Source organism: Protopterus annectens, chromosome 5.part1 (genome assembly GCF_019279795.1).
Source record: "Protopterus annectens isolate FY-2018-M chromosome 5.part1, PAN1.0, whole genome shotgun sequence".
Classification (NCBI taxonomy): Eukaryota; Metazoa; Chordata; order Ceratodontiformes; family Protopteridae; genus Protopterus; species Protopterus annectens.
The window spans coordinates 593164014-593183310 of NC_056736.1; the positions used below are offsets into that span (position 1 = coordinate 593164014).

Below are 19297 nucleotides of genomic sequence, written 5' to 3' on the forward strand. Positions count from 1 at the left end.
GAGACCACTGTCCACCTGTGTCCCTAGGTCTGTCGTCACACTTTTGGTGTTTAGTGTTGCACAAATAGGATAACTATACATTTCTCTGCATTAAGCTGGAGTCCATGGATGGCTCAGGCACATAGCATCTGTGTCTGTAAGGCCCTTTTGTAGAATATTCACATCATCTGGGGATTCAATAATGACTCCCAGTTTGCAGTCATCTGTTAACTTTGTTAACCAGAGTTCCGTACTGTTTGCCTGTACTGCAGAGATGTAAATGCCAAACAACTGTGGTCACAGGACGAACCCTGAGGTACTGCACTTGTCACTCTTCTGGAGCTGGATTTGTAGTCAGCTACTTCTACAGTCTGGGTTCTGTCAGTAAGCTATGTGGCAAACCATCTCGTGACATAAGAATTTATGTCTGGCTTTGTACGTTAACCTATGTTTCCAGACAGGGGTATGGTGTTGAAGGGCTTGGCGAGGTCCACATAGGCTGTGTGGTCCACCTTACCCACTTCAACAGCTCTGGTGACTGATTCAAAGAAGTTAATCAGTTTCATGAGACAAGATTGGCCCTCCATGAGCCCAGTCTGTGTGGGCTCCAGTGTTTGAGGGTTGCCAATGTCTGCATTCATAAAGTCCATAATAATGCATTCCATGCCCTTGCAGATCAGGCTCATCAGACTGATGTGACGGTAGTTCCTGGGATCCAAGGTGGATCCCCTCTTGTGGAGTGGGATAACTGCAGCTGTGCGCTACTCAGTGGGCACCAAGCCTGACGTGAGGCTATGATTACACATGACAGTTAGGTGAGTTGCCATTTAATTTTGTAGTTCATGTAGTACACAGCCCAGGATGTCATCTGATCCCATGGTTGCTGTATTCTTAGCTGTGGAGAGTGCGGTTTCTACCTGTGTGGCTGTGATTACTGGAAATTGGAAGTCTTTTAGTATTGACGTGCCATTTAGGGGGTGAGAGGGGGGTGTATCTGGCACAAAATAAATCTGGCAGGAGATGGTTAGAATCCTTGGGATCAGTCTATGTAATGCTATTCTGTTGTAGCTCGGAGCACTTCTGAGCATTGCCATTTAGATTCTGCACATAACTATAGAATGCCTTGTGGTTGTCTTTGGAATCTGTGGCTATTTTAGTTACGTAGCCAGCTTTGGAGGTTTCATGAGGGATCTCAGCTTCTTACTGAAGCTGGTAAGGGAGTTGTTTGCATCCTGGAATTATCCTTTTTACTTCATCAATTTCTACATTCAGTTGTATAGTCTGTTTATGGCAGGGGACCACCATATGGGCTTCCTTTTTTTTGGAGGGGGAGCATCATAGTTCTGTGTGGGATGGCATGAATCATGCACAAGCGGATGTGCTCATACAGTGCCTTACTGTAGGATTCAGCAGTTGAACTTTCAGCTCCTGTCTCCATGGGTGTCACAAACCTTGTCACGTCTGACTTGGGTAGCATGAATTCAGCTTTGGAGAGGTTCTTTACAGACAACTGTATATACAACCCTTTCACATGTTCAGTATGATTTTCCTATGGTGGGATTAGTTTGGTGAAACCTCAGTGTCATGTAGTGCTGTGATGGCTTAGTGGTTAACTACTGTGACTGTGGTAGACAGGGTCTTGGGTTCACGACCTGCACAGGCTGGTTATTTTTGTTCTGGCCAGAACAGCAGCTGATGCATACAGACTAATTAGGGCATTTTAGGTTAGTCACACTCAATACAATTCAAATTCCCTACTTTGGCAATCCTGCTGATGTCATTCACTGTGAAGTACACCTTTGGGGAAAGAGTACTCCAATAATCTTCATGGCGTGTGCTATAACAGTGTAATGCTGTAGTGTGATATAGAACTCTGGTAGGGGTTCTATTCTCACACATGGGAGTTGTGGATGTTTTTGTGTCTGTTCCTATGTCTGTGTAGGGAGCAATGCATGTTTGGCTAGTCACACTCACTACAATTCAAATACCCTACTTTGGCAATCCTACTGATGTCAATACACCTGTGGGGAAGGAGTATTCTAGTAATCTTCATGGCACGTCCTATAGCTGCTTTTTAATAACTAGTTAGGTAGGGTTCATCCCAGACTGACAGGTATATGCTGGTGTGTCTTCTTGAGTCCATGTCACCATTTTCCCTTGGGGGTTGTGATTAACAATGGATTTTGGGGTTTTAAGTGGGTCCTTATGTACCATACCAAAAGGTAGTATGCCCCATACAATTGCATAAAGGCTCACAAAAAACAATGAACATTCCACGATTTGGCATTTATTACATTATAATTCTTTTTTGGCACTGATTTATTATTCATTACACCTTATATGTATGCCTGGTATCCATGATTCATGTGTACCTACACTGTATGGGGTCCTTGTGTTTTATTGGGGACTTCAACACTCTACTACAATTACACCTGACTTCTGGCCTTACTGCTGTGTTCTGGTTCACATATGTATGTTATGTAGTGGATTAAGGCACATATGTCTGTATACTGATTCCTTTCACAGGTTCAGTTTGGTTTTACTATGGTGAAGACTTGTTTGCTGATTCCTCATTCCTCTATACCTCTGTGATGGCTTGTTGGTTAAGTACTGTGACTATAGTGTATAGGGTCCTGGGTTCAAGACCTGCATGGCTGTTTATTTTGTTGATGGGCACAACAAGGGCCATTGGATACAGAGTGATTAAGGCACTTTTGAGCATTTGTAAGTGGGTTTGCGTGATGGTAAGCACTGCTAACCTGCCATTACATGTGCTTATAGAGAGTTAGCTTCAGAATTGCTTAACCAGTGTAGGCATTGCTTACCGCTGCACAAACAGGCTTAAGCTCGCTTACTAGTGCTTAAACCTGCTTACTACTGCTTTATTCATTATGACACTGACACCTCACATGTGCATTTACTGCAGTACTCCAGTTGATGAAAATATGTTATTTGGTGGGTTATGCAACATAAATATTAGTCATTATGTGCTTTACCATGGAAAATAGAATGCGCTGCAGTGGGACTTGAACCGAGAATGCCTGCTCATAAGGCGAATGCTCTGCCCACTACACTATTGCTATGCTGCTTGATCTGCATGTATCTTCCTTGTTATCCTCTTCAGCCATTTAAGCTGCATTAACCGTAGCTAAGCGATGGGCACAGCCGTGCATCTACTGTTAGCTTTACTTGGATTTTAAAATAAGAAAAATAAAGGGTTTGTTCATTTTATTGGTGATTACTTGCTGTTGTACTTGAGGGGGACTGTTGGTGGGGATATGCGGACACTTGTGAGCGGTCTCACTCATTTCTTCCCCTTTCTGCTGTTCTTCATTGCGGGGCCATGTATATTCTGAGAGCTCTACTCTCAGACATGGCCCATGCACTCTTACACAATCCATGTAAGATTAGGAACTCAGGCAGCGTGCCTCATTAATATGAGAAATGGTGCAGGAATTGTGGTGAGGGAGAGGCTTCAGAAGACAGTGAGATATGTGATCAGAGATAGTAATGGACTCACGGCAATCAGACTCAATACAGCAGTATTCATAATCTCAGCCTATGATAGAGCAGTATTCATAATCTCAGCCTATGATAGAGCAGTATTCATAATCTCAGCCTATGATAGAGCAGTATTCATAATCTCAGCCTGTGCGCCACAGCAGGGCTGTGATAGTGAGGAGAAGAGTACATTCAGGCAGCAGTTGCAGGTCCCACTAGATAAAGCAAGACAACAGGAATTGGTGCTATTAATGGGTAAACTGAATGCACACAAGACAAACGTAGCAAGATACACTGGGGCAACAGGAATAAAGAAGGAGAAGCCAATCTAGACGTCTCTTTGGCAAATTGCTTGATAGTACCCAACACATGGTTCAGAAATGAGACATTCACAAGATCACATTCAAATGTGGTCAAAAACAACTCAGGTAAACATCCTCCTAGTAAGGAAATGGCGCTGGGGGTAGACTCAGTGATTGCAAAGCTATCCCCAGTGAAGCAGTTGGACAACAGCATAACCCACTAGTTGCCACAATCAGCTGCAAACAGTGGTCATGGAAAGCACAAAGGTCAACAAAGACCAGGCTGAAGACCTGGAATTTGACTGCAGAGAATGCACAACAACTGCAAGTAATTACTCAGGCTGTAGCACCTCAAGAAGATGAGGAAACGTGTGGAGTTGAAGAAGAAGCTGATGACTGCAAGTTGGGGGCAAACACTGAATCTCAACATGTCCTATGCAAATAGACTAAAAGCCCTATCCCTTTACTCTGTCTCCTACCAGCTATTAAGGGGTGAACTATGCCTGACATGCAAAGTACTTGCAAATCATGGAGCTGCTACACATCTGCAAGTCAAATAGCATGAGGGTCACCCAATCTAGGGATCTAAACTTAGCGACTCAAACAAAACATGCTGGAGACACAGATATGTGCCTCAGAGTTTGCCCCTTATTTGGAACAGACTTCCTATTCACATTAAGCAGAGCCTTGCCCTGGCCCTCTTCAAACACATTTTGGATCAATGGATGGTGAATTACAAATTCACACTTTGGATAGTGCCTCTGTTTTTTATGAACAGGGACAGTCTGTAAGATACTCAAGGCATAGGCACAAATGTATGCCATCTTCTTGCCCCTAGGGGCCATATATTGGGTAAATCTAGTTATATTGGCTAGGCTTATAAGGGCTCTTAAGCCGTTAGCCTAGTAATCTCCTATGAACCTATAAGAATGGCAGCACCTCAAACCAGCAGGTGTAAGGGCTACAGATCAGATATCTAGCTGATCCAGACATGAAAATAAGGTACATAAGGAAGTTTGATGGCGGAATACAGAAATCCGGGAAGTCATCAAAAGAATGAAGGAGTGCAGGAAAAAGTGAGAGACAGAAAAGATGAACCAGGCTAGGAAGGAATACTAGTTGGCTAACAAAGAGACTAAGAGAGGAGATGCTACAGCAAAGGACAAGGCGTCAGAGGCATTCTACCAACATCTGGAAATTGACTGAGTGGATGGCGCAAAAAACTCAGTTATGTTGCAAGGTACATACTGAAAGATAAATAAAATAGTCAGACATCTTTCATAAGGTATGCCAGCAACAAGCTGCTCACCAGTCCACAGGACATCACAGATGTAAGGCATACTTCCGGCAGCATTTGAATGAAGAAAACCCCAGAGAAGCTGTACTGCCCCAGAAACAGTGCTGTTCTTACTTCTTCTATGGTGGGCTCCATCTCTTCTCTCATCATAGGCTAAGGAAAATGAACTAGATCACAACAGATATGATCAAGGTGCCAGTTCATTTTGTAGTTCATGTAGTACACAGCCTGGGATGTCATCTGGTCCCATGGATGCTGTATTCTTAGCTTTGGAGAGTGCGGTTTCTACCTGTGTGGCCGTGATTATCGGAATTTGGCAATCTTTTGGTATTGAGATGAGCCCTTTAGGGGGTGAGAGTGGGGTGAAGTTGGCACTAAATCGATCTGCCAGGATATTGGCAATATCCTTGGGATCAGTATATTTAATGCCATTCTGTTGTAGCTCAGAGCAGATCTGAGCATTGCCATTTAGATTCTTGACATAACTATAGAATGCCTTGTGGTTGTCTTTGGAATTTTTGGCAATTTTATTTTCGTAACTAGCTTTTGAGGATTTTATGAGGGATCTCAGCTTCTTACTGAGGCTGGTGATGGAGTTTTTTGCATCCTGGGATTTTCCTCTTTTTTGCAACAGCTTCTTCCTTCTGTTGTATAGTTTCTTTATAGCAGGGGACCACCAGATTGGCTTCCTTTTTTTGGAGAAGAGCATCTTGGTTCTGTTTGGGATGGCACGATTCATGCACGAGTGGATGTGCTCGTACAGTGCCTTAGTGTAGGATTCTGCAGTCGAACTTCCAGATTCCATCTGTGTGGGTGTTGTGAAGTTTGTCACTTCTGACTTCGGTAGCTTGAAGTTGGCTTTGGAGAAGTTTTTTAAGGAGGTTTCCTTACTGGGGGGTGGGGGTGGGATGTGGATGTCAAGGATGATTTGCTTATGGTCAGACCTGACCAATGAGGGGGTGACCACTGGTGTGGAGCATCTATCTCCCATGTTGGTAATGACCTGGTCTAGGATATTGGAGCCCCTGGTGGGACAATGGATTAGTTGATCCAGGGCGTTGGAATTTATGAATTCCAAGAACCGTTGGGAAAAGGAGTTGGTACCTGAGTAGTTTTCACAATTAATGGCAGGGTAGTTGAAATCACCCAGTATTAGGGTGTTTGGTTGTATCTTAATATTTTCCAGTATGTTTAGAAAGGTGTAGTGAGACTCTTGGGGCATGGTTGGGGATCTGTAGCAAGCTACAATTCGGATTGCAGTCTTACCTAGTGTTAGTTGCACCTGGAGAATTTCAGATGCATTGTGTTGGGCAACTAGCCTGGAGGTGTGAATATCCTTGGTGAATATGGACACTCCTCCACCTTTAGTGTTTCGGTCCTGGTTTTGTGGCCGAAAAGTGTGGTAAGAATTGTAGCCTGGTATTGCAGGGGTGCTCTCTGGAGCCTTGAACCAGGTCTCAGTTACTGCACAGATATCGATGTTCTCCATTTTCAGGTGTGCCTCGAGAGAGTGCATTTTGAGGTTTAGACTTCTAGCATTGAGTAGCATTACCTTCAGATTTTGCCTGCTTCTATCTGTTACGGTGGTGGTTTTATCCTTTGAACCTTGCCTAAAAAGGGCACTATAGGGGTGACAAGAACTTTAGCCAGTAACCTGAATCCCAGGGGTGAGAGGTGCAGACCATCTCTAGCAAAGCATCGTGGTTTGTCGATCATGTCTTCCCAGGCAGACAAATACTGGATCCCCTTTGAATGACATCAGAAGCTTAGCCAATTGTTGAAGTCAATCATTTTGTCCTTATACTGTGGTATCATTCTGGGCAAAGGCAGGATGCTACTCAGGGCTAGGGTCATAGCTGCCTGGGTCACATGATCCAAGAGCTCTTCCATATCTCTTTTCATGTAGTCCAGGGAGGTACATCTCAAGCCATTCACTCCAGCATGTACAATGACAGAGTCGTATTTGTACTTGTTGTGGAGTGACTTGAGTGCATGCATTATGTGGCGGATCCTGGCACCCGACAGGCAGCTGACTGTAATTTTCTCCTTTTTCAGTCTGGTGAGTGGGACATCAGTGTGCCTGACTATAGAGTCACCTATGACTAAAGTGTTGGGTACATTGTCTTGCCTTAGGGGCTGTTGTTTGGGTGGCACACTGGTGTTGTGAGCTATGTGTCACTTTGATTGTGACTGGTGTTTGTTTGCGTTTCGGCTTCGGAGGTCCTTGTTGCTTGGGCAGGTTAATGGTAAGGGCCTCTGCATATGTGGGTTTAGTGTTGCTATGTGTGGGTGTTGATGGTGTGGGTTTTGAAGGGCTATGAGTTGCTTAAGGTGTGATGCAGGTGTTAACCTTCTCCTCTTGACTGTCTAGCACAATCTTGGCCGCAGAGAGCTTTGCTTCCAGTTTGGCTATGTAAGTGCATCTCTCGAAGGTTGTAGTGTTGGGTGGTAGGAAGAGAGGATTGTCTGTGTACATGAGGCAGTTGCCGCATTGCCCCAGTATGCCCAGATTCACCAGGTGGACAGGAGAAATCACCGGAAGCTGACCCTTGGACATGCCTGTTTAGGTGCTTTTATGTAAAGTTTAAGAGCTGTTTTCCCTTACCTTTGCAAGGTACTTTGCAGTTATAGGCTGTTTAGTGCCTATGATTAATTTCTCCTTATTGACAAGGAGAGCTGAGTGCTTGTATCTGTTTCAGGCTTCCTAGTGCTTTCCAGCAGGTTCTAGAGCAAGTGCTAGTCACAGGGGTTCAGATTTTAGTGCTACTACTGTGAAACCAGCTAGATTTAAGGGAAAATTTGAAGAGCAGACTTTCTGGCACCTGGAATAGTTTAACTGTAGCCTCGCAGTGCTGCACGGTGTGAAAAATGTGCAAACACACATGTTTTAAGCCAGAAAGTTGAAAGGGATAGAAATCAGCCCAAAAGGCTAATAAAATTACAATTTCAGAGCTGGAAACCACTCCTCTAGTGTTAGATAGGCAGTACAATGTTCACCAGTCCCACTGGTAAGCAGTAGGACTTCCTTCTACCAATGCAAGGTCTGGATAGCTCTGAGCACAGAAAGTAAAGTCCTGAGACAAGCAAAGCCTGGGATATGGACTGGCTAGAAAAGGTGGGAAACGAGCAAACAAGATAGTATTTTTTTTTTTGTTGAAACAGGCTAAACAATGCAATAATACAGTAAATAAACACAGAAAAGGCTAACACACTTGAGTGTGTAGTCCTAGACAGTAAATGCAATTAAAACTCTACAAAATTAGCAATTTAAAACTTTTTTAAATGAAGCAAGGCAAGTGCACAACTGAAAAACGATTTAAGAGGAAGTAACACATCAGAATAAGTAGCGAGTCTACATATACAGAGAAGTCTATATATATACAGAAAAGCAGCTAAAACACACAAACACTTCAGATGCAGTGCAACCTAGAGCACTTGAGTTGTAGCAATATTAAGGCAATTACAGTTATAATAAATGCTCTGAAATATACTTTATATTTCCAAAATGTTTGAGAAGCACAGTCAGAACACAAGGAGATTCAGGCAAAAAAAATTTTTTTTTTTTTTGAAAGGGAAAACGGAGAAACAGGAGGCCTTATCAAATGTTCTCTCTGTATTAGGTAGAATGAGCTAATGACACTAGACTGGGAGGAGTGTTCCAGATCAGATTTACAGTAGGGGTGGGCCACTGCAAAGCCACCAAGTATAACAGCAAGACACCAACGAGGCAGGGTGGGGACAAAAAATATTGCCTACAGACAGTAAAGCCACTAAATGAAAGTTTTTAAACAGATAAAGATTTGTAAAGATACAGAATGCTTTTAACTGCAAACAAATCAGTTACCTGTGCAGATTAGTTAATAGCAATAAAATACACTCAATAACTAAAGTGCACTAAAATAAAAGTGCTATATATAAATTGCTAGAAACAATAATCTGTATAAATAATAAAAAAACAGGATGCTTATATATCTCGGCTAACAGTTGTAGTCAACACCTCTCATCCACTCTGCTCAGTGTGTATTAAACAAGAGTAAGCGCTTTCGCGATCTAAGTCAGCTGATCGCTTCTTCAGACTCATAAAAACAGTTAAAACATTGGTATTTAAAATATGGTTCAACCAATGAAAACACATATAGAACTATGACATAGACTAATTAAAATTGTATACATTTCTGCGACTGTTATATAAGAAGACCAGGAATATTAATAGAAATTATATGTTTGTGACAATGGATGTCACTTCACTGTTCACAGTGATACCGAATAAATGGGGTATTGAGAAAATACGTGATATTCTGACCTTGAAACAATTTTTTCAAAGCACTAAGATTAATTTGATATGTGAGTTGCTTGATATTGTCCTAGAAAATAATGTCTTTATATTCAATGACAAGTTTTATCTACAGAAAGTTGGTGTAGCAATGGGCACGGCTTGTGCTAACAGCTACGCCAACTTAGCATTGGCTGCATGGGAAAAAGATCATGTATTAAGTGCTAGCAATAAATATGCTGGCAAAATTGTATGGTATATACGTTTTGTAGATGACGTCTTCCTGTTATGGGATGGTACTAGTGAAGAGTGGCAAGAGATGGTGAAGTACTTACATAGCACCACTGAATTTTTAAAATTCACTAGCCAACATTCCAGGGACTCTATTGAGTTCCTAGATGTTTTGGTTAAGAAGACAGCGTTAGACGAACTTACAACAGGGATGTATAGAAAATCTACATGGAGAAATAGTATCTTACATAAGACTAGTATGCATCCAACATTTGTACACAAAAATGTAGTGAAAGGACAATATATGAGAATAAGCCGCTTACATAATACAGATGAAGGCTTTGTGAAGACAATGACTATATTAGAGAAAGACTTCTTAAACAGAGGTTATAGTAAGAAAGACATAAATGAAAGCTATAAATATACCATTGAAAATAGGGATGGGAGATGTAAACCGCTCTTCTCAAACACTATAGAAGATGTTAAAAGCAAGGAAGGTCATGATTTTAAAGTTAGATTCCCTATAACTTATTCAAGTGACATCAGAAGGTTCTGTAATATTTTTGAGAAGAATTGGAATGTTTTATTGTCGGATCCTGACTTGAGAGAATTGTTAGAAGATAGACCCAGCTTTTCTTTTAGAAATAAGAGGTCCTTAAAAAGGCAACTATGTTACAAATCCAGAAACAATGAAAGAATGATCCTATCTGATAGGCAGGGGATTTTTCCTTGCAGAAATTGTACAGCATGTGACTATTTATATAATAAATCTACATATAAACATCCTACACTAGGATTTATAATTGATATAGATTTTTATGCTGACTGCAGAACACAAAATTTGGTTTATTTCAGCTTCTGCACTGTCTGTCATGCCTTTTATATAGGCAAAACCAATAGGTGTCTAAAGGAACGTATCCTTGAACACCTTAGAGATATAAGAAATAAAAAAGACACAAGTGCTTTAGCAGAACATGTGGAAGAAGAAGATAGGAAACATATTTTTAATTTCATGGTTTTAGAAATAATAAATAAGGGGAGGTGATATAAGGAATAAGGTAGAGGAAGCCGAACAAAGATGGATTTTACTACTTCAGGCAGATAGGTCTCCTGGATTGAACAATGCTGTTTCCTTGAAACCTTTTTTAAAATCCAGACCACTAAAACATTAAGTAATAGGATTATTACATAAAATGTGTCTGTTATATGTATATTTTATTTCATCTTATGCAGAATATAAGGCAAATTAATGTACTGATGTATGCAATTTTAATTAGTCTATGTCATAGTCCTATATGTGTTTTCATTGGTTGAACCATATTTTAAATACCAATGTTTTAACTGTTTTTATGAGTCTGAAGAAGCGATCAGCTGACTTAGATCGTGAAAGCGCTTACTCTTGTTTAATAAAGTGGTGTGAAACTGCAAGTGAACCGTTTCCTACCTTGGCTACTACATCTCAGTTACAACTTTTGGTTTTATAAAGGGCACTACTGTGAAGCTGCAAGTGATTTATTTCCTGACGTGGATTATTCCATTTTTATCTTCAGCTGTGGTCTAACCATTGGTCTTTTCATTTTTTTTCGCTTGAGGTGTATACCAGGCATTTATCCAGCTTTTGTTTTCTTTCACGTGTATATAGGACATTGAGACAACTACCTCTGGTACTGTTTTGGGTAATAAAAGAGTAGTAGAGAATCTTGTGGACTGCTTGCCTTGAAATGACCTATGAAATGATTAGTTTAGATAAGTTTAAGAACAACTTGGAAACTTATTATGAGAATGATTGTTTTGCTATATTGGCGATCTAGAAGGGTATTATTGCCCATGCCTGAAATATTAGCATATATGTATGTATCTTTAATAAATCTAAACATGTTCCATGCATTTCAGTGTGATGTTTGAGTATCCTAAAAAGTTATAATACAGACAGTTTTAGAGTGCTAGCCAATGTGCTGTTTTATTTAATCGTCATTAATCCTAAGTGCATTTTGTTTTGTCTTGTCTCAGGGCTCCATCTGCAATGACTGCTGTATGATATGCTGGTGTAACTGGTGTTCTTGGTGTCAAGTTGCTCGTGAGATAAAGGCAAGAAAGCAGCAGGCCACTATCATTACAACACAAGTTACCTCTCCCATAGTAACCAACTACAATCCAGGCCTCAGAGCTCAGCTGAAATAAATTATAGACTCAGACTCAGAGTTGTGCATCATCGGATTGACTTCCCATCATTGTATGCTTCTACCTGTAGAATTATTAATCGCAACTGTGTCTGTTTATCCACATGTAAAAATAATAAATGCAGTCTAGATTACGTGAATGGCATTGATAATTTAGAACTACAAACCTACTTTGCTTTTAAACAATAAACTTATTTCTTAAGTTTAATTAGTTGATATTGTTAATGATAACCATATCTGAAGTATATTTACTTGTAAAATAATCTGAAAGTTGTATATGTAGTGTAACTACTCTTTATATTCACATTGTAATGAATGATTCTACAAGAAATAAATCATGGAAAAGCTTCACTGCCTTTAGGAATAAATTCCATTGTCATGTTACAGTTGTTCTTACAATGTTGAAAAAGTTATTCAGCATTATATATTAAATCTGTCATAGACTTAAAAACTGCATTTCTCAGAAATGTGTTTAATTCTTGCTCATAGAGCTAACAGCAGCATTGTGGGTTAGGGTCTTAGTAACACACTAGTGTATAAAGGTTCATGTATGCAACAAATAACATGCAAACAATGTTAGTTGAAATCTGGGAAGAAATCTCTCAAATGCGTCTACCAAACACATTGTTCTGATTAAAATCACTTGAATCAATGGCTTATTGCTCTGTCTAATGCTTTTAATGAGATCTACTCCCTGTGATGAATTTTAGATTGCATGTGTTTGTTATACAGAGATTGTTGGGAAAGGTCTTAGTGGTGACAAAAAGGTAAGAGATGAAGAGCATGAACTGTCCAGGCATTAATGGTAATGTCTCCTTGGGTAGGCCAGTTTATCTGAGATATCCCAGATCATGTCCTGTTTTGGTCCGTTTACATTCCTTTTTATTACCAGGTAGATTTGATTTATTTATTTTTTTTGTTTAGAAACTCACTAATCTGCCTGGGTCTCACTGTTCACTTGGGCTTAGATTAGTCAGAAGTTATTTGTTCAATGCCTAGCTCCCCAGTGTTTTTTCCTTAAAATAACCATGTCTGAGAAGTTACTCTTATTCCAGGGTCATGAGAGCATTAGGTGTCAGCCAAACATGTTCTTACCAGTCCAGCCATACCTGTCAGTGCAAATTTCTATGTGAACGTATGTGAATTTGCAGACTAAGATAGAACCTCCTGACTGCTCTAAGCATAAATATCAGAAGGTAGTTAGCTGGAAATAAAATGTTAATTTTATTCTTAAAATGTATGAGCATCTGGTTGATGTTTAAATAAACAATGTCTTGTTTGCTGTCAAGTGTCTTGTTGTGATCCTTCTGGAATATATTTTCTAGATTTTAACAGCTTTTAGAATGAACTTGCTTCTTATTCAGTTTTATACTTCATTTAGATTTCAGATACAGCTTATAACACCATGCTACATTTATTCATGTATTTATTTATTTATTGACATTTGTTGACTGGGAAAGTCTGACTGGGTCAAAAACCCATTGTCAGTGGAGGTCCGGGGTTAAAAGCTCCACACAAATCAGAGACATTTTAACAAATTAATAGTTGTGTTTACACATTACATGCTATTACAGCGCAGTTACATTTTAACTGTAATACAAGACTACATACTGCTACAGAGATAACACAGCTTAAGGAAGTAAAACAGATAACAAAAAAACAAGCAAGTAGAATGAGAAAAACCAAACGAAACTGGAAGCAGCAAAGTTTATTCCGGTACCTCGGCTGAGTGCCTTCAAAGGAATAAAAATCATCATTTTCTTAGCTGCTTATATATTATACAAAACATCAATTATGCAATTAAATATTTGCATAAATGCCAATTAGAGTTAAAGAGACATGTAATGAAACAAAAGATTTTCTCTAAATACATTCAAAAAGAATTTTCTCTAAATACATTCAAAAAGAAAATGTGCAAAAATCTAATACATCAGAACACACAATATAATTTACTGACCAAATATCAAAGTGTGAGATTTACTTCCAAATTCATACCCTTAGGTTTTAAAGTGCTAAATTTTAGAATAAATCTACTTTCAAGTTTTAAAAGGTTCTGTAAATAATTACCATTCATGCCAGGGGCAGGTTTGGCTAAAGCACAAAAAAATAAAGAATCCATAGCACCATTATGAACTGTATTAAAATGTTCAGCAATTGGACTATCAATTCTAGCATTTCTAACATCTCCCATGTGTTCCAAAATACGTATTTTTAATTGGCGTTTAGTTTGGCCAATATAGTACTTACTTTGAACACAATCACAACCAATAATGTACACTACCCCACAAGATTTACAGTTGAAATGACTCTGAGCAATATATTTCACCCCATTTATCATGCTGCCTGATAAATTCTTCACATTTGTACAAATTTTGCATTTACCACACTTAAACATACCATTAGGTAAAGTGATCAATGTATAAGCATCTGGTTGATGTTTAAATAAACAATGTCTTGTTTGCTGTCAAGTGTCTTGTTGTGATCCTTCTCGAATATATTTTCCAGATTTTAACAGCTTTTAGAATGAGCTTGCTTCTTATTCAGTTTTATACTTCATTTAGATTTCAGATACAGCTTATAACACCATGCTACATTTATTCATGTATTTATTTATTTATTGACATTTGTTGACTGGGAAAGTCTGACTGGGTCAAAAACCCATTGTCAGTGGAGGTCCGGGGAGAAAAGCTCCACACAAATCAGAGACATTTTAACAAATTAATAGTTGTGTTTACACATTACATGCTATTACAGCGCAGTTACATTTTAACTGTAATACAAGACTACATACTGCTACAGAGATAACACAGCTTAAGGAAGTAAAACAGAGTAACAGTTTACGGTCAAGTCTATATAGATATGAAGTGGGATTATATTTGTTAGAAAGTGAAGTATGTAGTTACATTTGTAGGATTTAAAGGGTGATTGAGAAAGGTTAAAGTGTAGGATTACTGAGGCAGAGAGGAGTGTGATGGTAAGGATGGTAGTGGCAGAAAACAGTTTAGTACCACCTGCTGAGTAAATACTATTTATTTTTCCATTCTTCTGTGTTCTATATCTCAATCTTTGCAATTTGAGCTACATAATTAAGAGATAAGAGTAGAGTATGTTAGTGTTTTGGAAGAGGAACAAGGACAGGTGTTAGTGTTTAGAACATGTTTTTTTAGAATAACTTTGAAGGTCTAACATAGTAATATTTGAGGGCAGGGTACTCCATAACGTTGCAATGGCAAAGGAGTAGAGGGGCTTTGAGCAGCTCTTTTGTTAGGTTTATGTACATCTGGGAGCTGTTTATTAGTGGAGCTGAGATTTCTGGATGGGGTGTATAACTGTAGGATAACTTTTAATGCTGGGCACTGTCTGGGTTATATATTATTTTATGTGTTTGAGTTAGTTGTATAAAACTGAGGTAATTGGGAAGCATAGCAGTGATGCATGGAATAAGATAGGGTGGTTGCAAATCTAGCAATTTTGTGGTAGCATGGTTGAAGTTTGTTTTTTAGAGTTGTGTGGAGGTTAGTGAAAATAAGGACCCCGTACAGGAGGGAGGAGAGCAAGAAAGTATTGGTGAGTGTTTTTTTGATGCACGTGTCCATAAACTGCTTGTGTCTATAGAGTCTGCCAAGCTTAAATGAGTGTTTTTAATTGTGTTTAGTATATGATCTTGAAAGGAGAGTTTATTATCTATAGTAATACCCAATAACTTTTCTTGAGTTATGATTTCTATTTCTGTATTCTTTTGTGAGTATATTTTAAAGTCACAGAGTAGAGATTTTAGGGTGAAGAGTAGCAGTTAGGTCTTATTGGGATTAAGTAATAACTGAGCATCACTTAGTCAGGTTTCAGGAGAGGTGAATGCATCTTAAGTTATTTTAGGTGGTGTTGGAGGTTATTGGAAGAGGAAATAATGGTGGAATCATTGGCGGATTGGATGAGTATGCTTTGAATGGAGACAGTATGGAGATTATTAATAAAGTATTGAAAACCAAGGGTCCAGGAATGGAACCCTGGGGAACTAAAGTTTTATTTACCAGATGTTGTGACAGATTATTTTGCCTTCGAATACATTGTTGTCTGTTTGTTAAGTAGTTGGCAAACCATTTTAGAGTGGGTGGAGAGCATCCTAGTGTTGATACCTGGAGTAATTTCTGATGTGATACTGTATCAAAGGCCTTGAATAGGTCCAGTAGGATTATACAAGTTAGATATCCAGAGTCCAAGGCTTCATTTACAGTATCAGTGAGTGATATGAGAGCAGTCAATGTGCTGTGTGCTGGATAAAAACCATGTTGGGTGGGAGCGATGAGATTGTTATTAGTGAGACGTGTCAATAGTTGTATATGAATACACTTTTCTGGTATTTTAAATAAAGGTAGACGATAGAGATGGATCGGTACTTTGTCAGCTCAGTGGTTTTTCCACCCTTATGTAAAGGTGTTACAACAGACTTTTTTTCAAAATTGAGGAACTTCGGATTCAATGATAGATCTGTTTATCAGTATGCTAACAGGGTAGGTTATAGCACCTGCTGTGAGTTATAGGTATTCTGAAGGTAGGTTGTCTGAGGAGAGGGAGTAGGGTGTTTGTTTGAGAAGAAGCTTATTTATTAGAGAGGTGGGAATAGGTTGTAGAGAAAAAGTAGGAGCTGCTGAGTTAGTTGTGAAGGTTTATATATATATATATATATATATATATATATATATATATCTCTGTTTGAAAGATAGATATCACATATCTTATACAACAGAGAGATGGCAGTAAAGAATTACACTTTAAAGAAATATCTCTCAAATAAAATAAGTGACACTCCAACCCCATGTACAAAAATTTGAAAAAGTGGTTGTGGGTGGATGGCTGGATGGATACTAGGGACTCTGGGTAAGAAAAAAATCAAAATGTACTTTCACAATGAAACTCTATAGTCTATTTTTTAATAGCTAGGACTATGTTTCAGTTCATTATGCTTTAATAATGACCACTTTATTCATTAATTACATCTCCTGTAGTGTTCAGGCATTTCTGGGAAGGGATTAGCATATTTTCTGGTGCTACATAAGCAAATGTGTTACAAGAATTTTTGAGTTTGCCTGGCACAATCTGTGCACCCATGCCATTGTTTTTAAATTTCACTAATATATAACATTGTGGCTTATACTCTGGCTTTGCAACCACTAATTTTGCGCTCTTATTTTTCTGACTTGGAGGTGCAAAACCCTGAAGAATATGCAGAAAGACGCACTGGAACTCTCTAAGAGTATAATAAGTGCAGGCAATGGACTGAGTATTTCCAGTGCCTTTTGACTTGTTGATGTGCAGTAAATCCATCAGTAATGGGTCATAGGATGCCTTGCATGCCAGACACAGGTCATATAGGCTACCGAGAGTCCCAGCAGTCTGTAAGATACCGAGTATAGTGACAGATCTTTGAGTCAGTCCATGTATGGCATGTTGTTTAGACCTTGTATACTTTTATTAAGGTATCTCTCTGGGTTCCCTATCACAGTGTCCAAAGTTCAAATCTGTGAAGACAATATGGTCGAGACCATAACGTCGAAAATTTGAATTGCCGACAATTGTGTATTGGGATCGCCATACAGTGTGGAACCTGGGATTTGCCATTTTCATCACTGTAGTGTGTAGGTGGTGTGGGGGCGCAGGGGGGCTTGCCCCCCTGCAAAAACGTACAGGTAAGTTGTTCTGTGTTTTTATCACTTTTTCGGCAATTCAAATCTTTGGCGATATGGTCTTGGCCATATCGTTTTCGGAGATTTGAACTGTCGGCAAAGTGATAGTGATCCCCCTGTGGACATTCCAGCTGTTTCATGTGTCTGGACAGATACATGCCAAAGGAAGAATTATATTCAATGATTGGCCTAGTGAGGGCTGAGGGGGAGCAATGACATCACTAGATCTAGACACAATCCCTTTGTTTATAAGTTGTGCATTATCAAAGGACTTTCTTACAACAATATACACATTCTGGTCAAATGTTATGTCACAGTCTATGTAAGTTCCCAAATCCCAAACAACTAGGTCAACTCTTAGCGGAGTATTGTCAATTTGGTAGTTCCCTGGGGTAGAGGGCTTTCTAAAGGATACAGTAATGCATTTTTTGGTATTTAGCTAGTCTATGATTCTAGCACCAGTTATTTATTTGAGACAAACTTTTCTGCAGGATGGCTAAGTCATTTGGGTTTTCAGTGACTGCTCCTAGCTTGCAGTCATCTGGAATTTAGTCATCCAGAGCTCTTTGGTTTTGGCTTTTACTTCAGAGAAGTAGATGTCAAACAAGAGAGGCCCCAACACAGAGCCCTGGGGGTCTCTAGTGGTCTCTAGTCTCTTTTTAGAAGTAATTTCCCCTATTTTGATTATCTGCATCCTATCTGTGAACAACTTGGCAATCCTGCAGATGACATAGGAGTTTATTCCCAGTTCCCAGTTTATTCCCAGTTTATTTAACTTTTCTACTATAAGTGAGTGTGGAAATGGGTCAGATGCTTTGGCCAGGTCCAGGTCGAGGTACACAGCTTGTACCATTTTACTTTCCACATTTGCTTTGTTGACTTTTCTAAAAAAAATCCACCAGGTTGAGTAAGCGCAACCTGGCCTCAATGAATCCAAATTGAAACAGGTCCAGTGTTTGCTGATGCCGTATGTCTTGATTAATTCCGTGATAAGTCTTTCCATGGCTTTGCATATGAGGCTGGTTAGACTTTGTTAATAAAAAAAAACTTCCTGTATTAAATCATTAAGAAACCCACCAGGGGATATGATGCTCTTGATCTGGTTCTTACAAACATAGCTTCTTCATTCTATATTCCCATAGTCCTTTCCCATTAAGTTGGACCACAAGCTACTGACTTCCACCTTGAAAATCATCAAAGCTTTTTTCATATGATATCTCAGAATTTAAGGACTTCATATCTACTAACCTCAGTACATTCTATTACAAGGCTTCAAAATTTACTCATGGCGACATCAGCTTTGATGCTTTACTCTCCTTTACAAACTCCATCAACTATAACTGCAACAATAATAATCTATCATCTTCAGTCTTCATTGACTTATCTAAAGCTTTCGACATGGTTAATCATAAACTTCTTCTGCACATACTAAAATCTCTCTCACGTGACCCTCCTTCCTTAACTTGGTTTACATCTTACCTAGAAAACCGTCAGCAGGCAGTACTCTGGAAAAATTCACTATCTAATCTGCTTCCTATCTCTTTAGGAGTACCTCAAGGCTCTATCCTAGGCCCCCTTCTATTTTCTATCTTTATTAATGACCTGCAATCAGCTATCCCAAACACTACCTGCATACAATATGCAGATGATTCTACCATAATCTGCACTGCTACCTCTCAAACTGAACTCCAGTCTCTTACCCAAAAACCTTTTATCACTGTAGAACAATGGTTCTCACACCGCTGCCTACTCCTTAACCCCAAGAAAACCAAACTGCTACTCTTCTCACTTACCCGTAAGTCCACCCCACTAAACTTCGCTCTCACTCCCACTGATGGTGCTCTCATTTC

At 39.2% G+C, this 19297-nt stretch overlaps 1 protein-coding gene across 1 annotated transcript in view; it reads left to right on the top strand.

Annotated features, from left to right (window-relative positions):
- Positions 1-13051, top strand: part of LOC122803550 (cornifelin-like) — a 537815-nt gene extending 524764 nt beyond the window's left edge. Inside the window, exon 4 of the mRNA XM_044073203.1 lies at positions 11594-13051. Within this exon, the coding sequence (XP_043929138.1) occupies positions 11594-11764 (171 nt within the window). The 3' untranslated portion in view covers positions 11765-13051. The remainder of the gene's footprint in view (positions 1-11593) is intronic.
- Positions 13052-19297: the final 6246 nt, after the last annotated feature.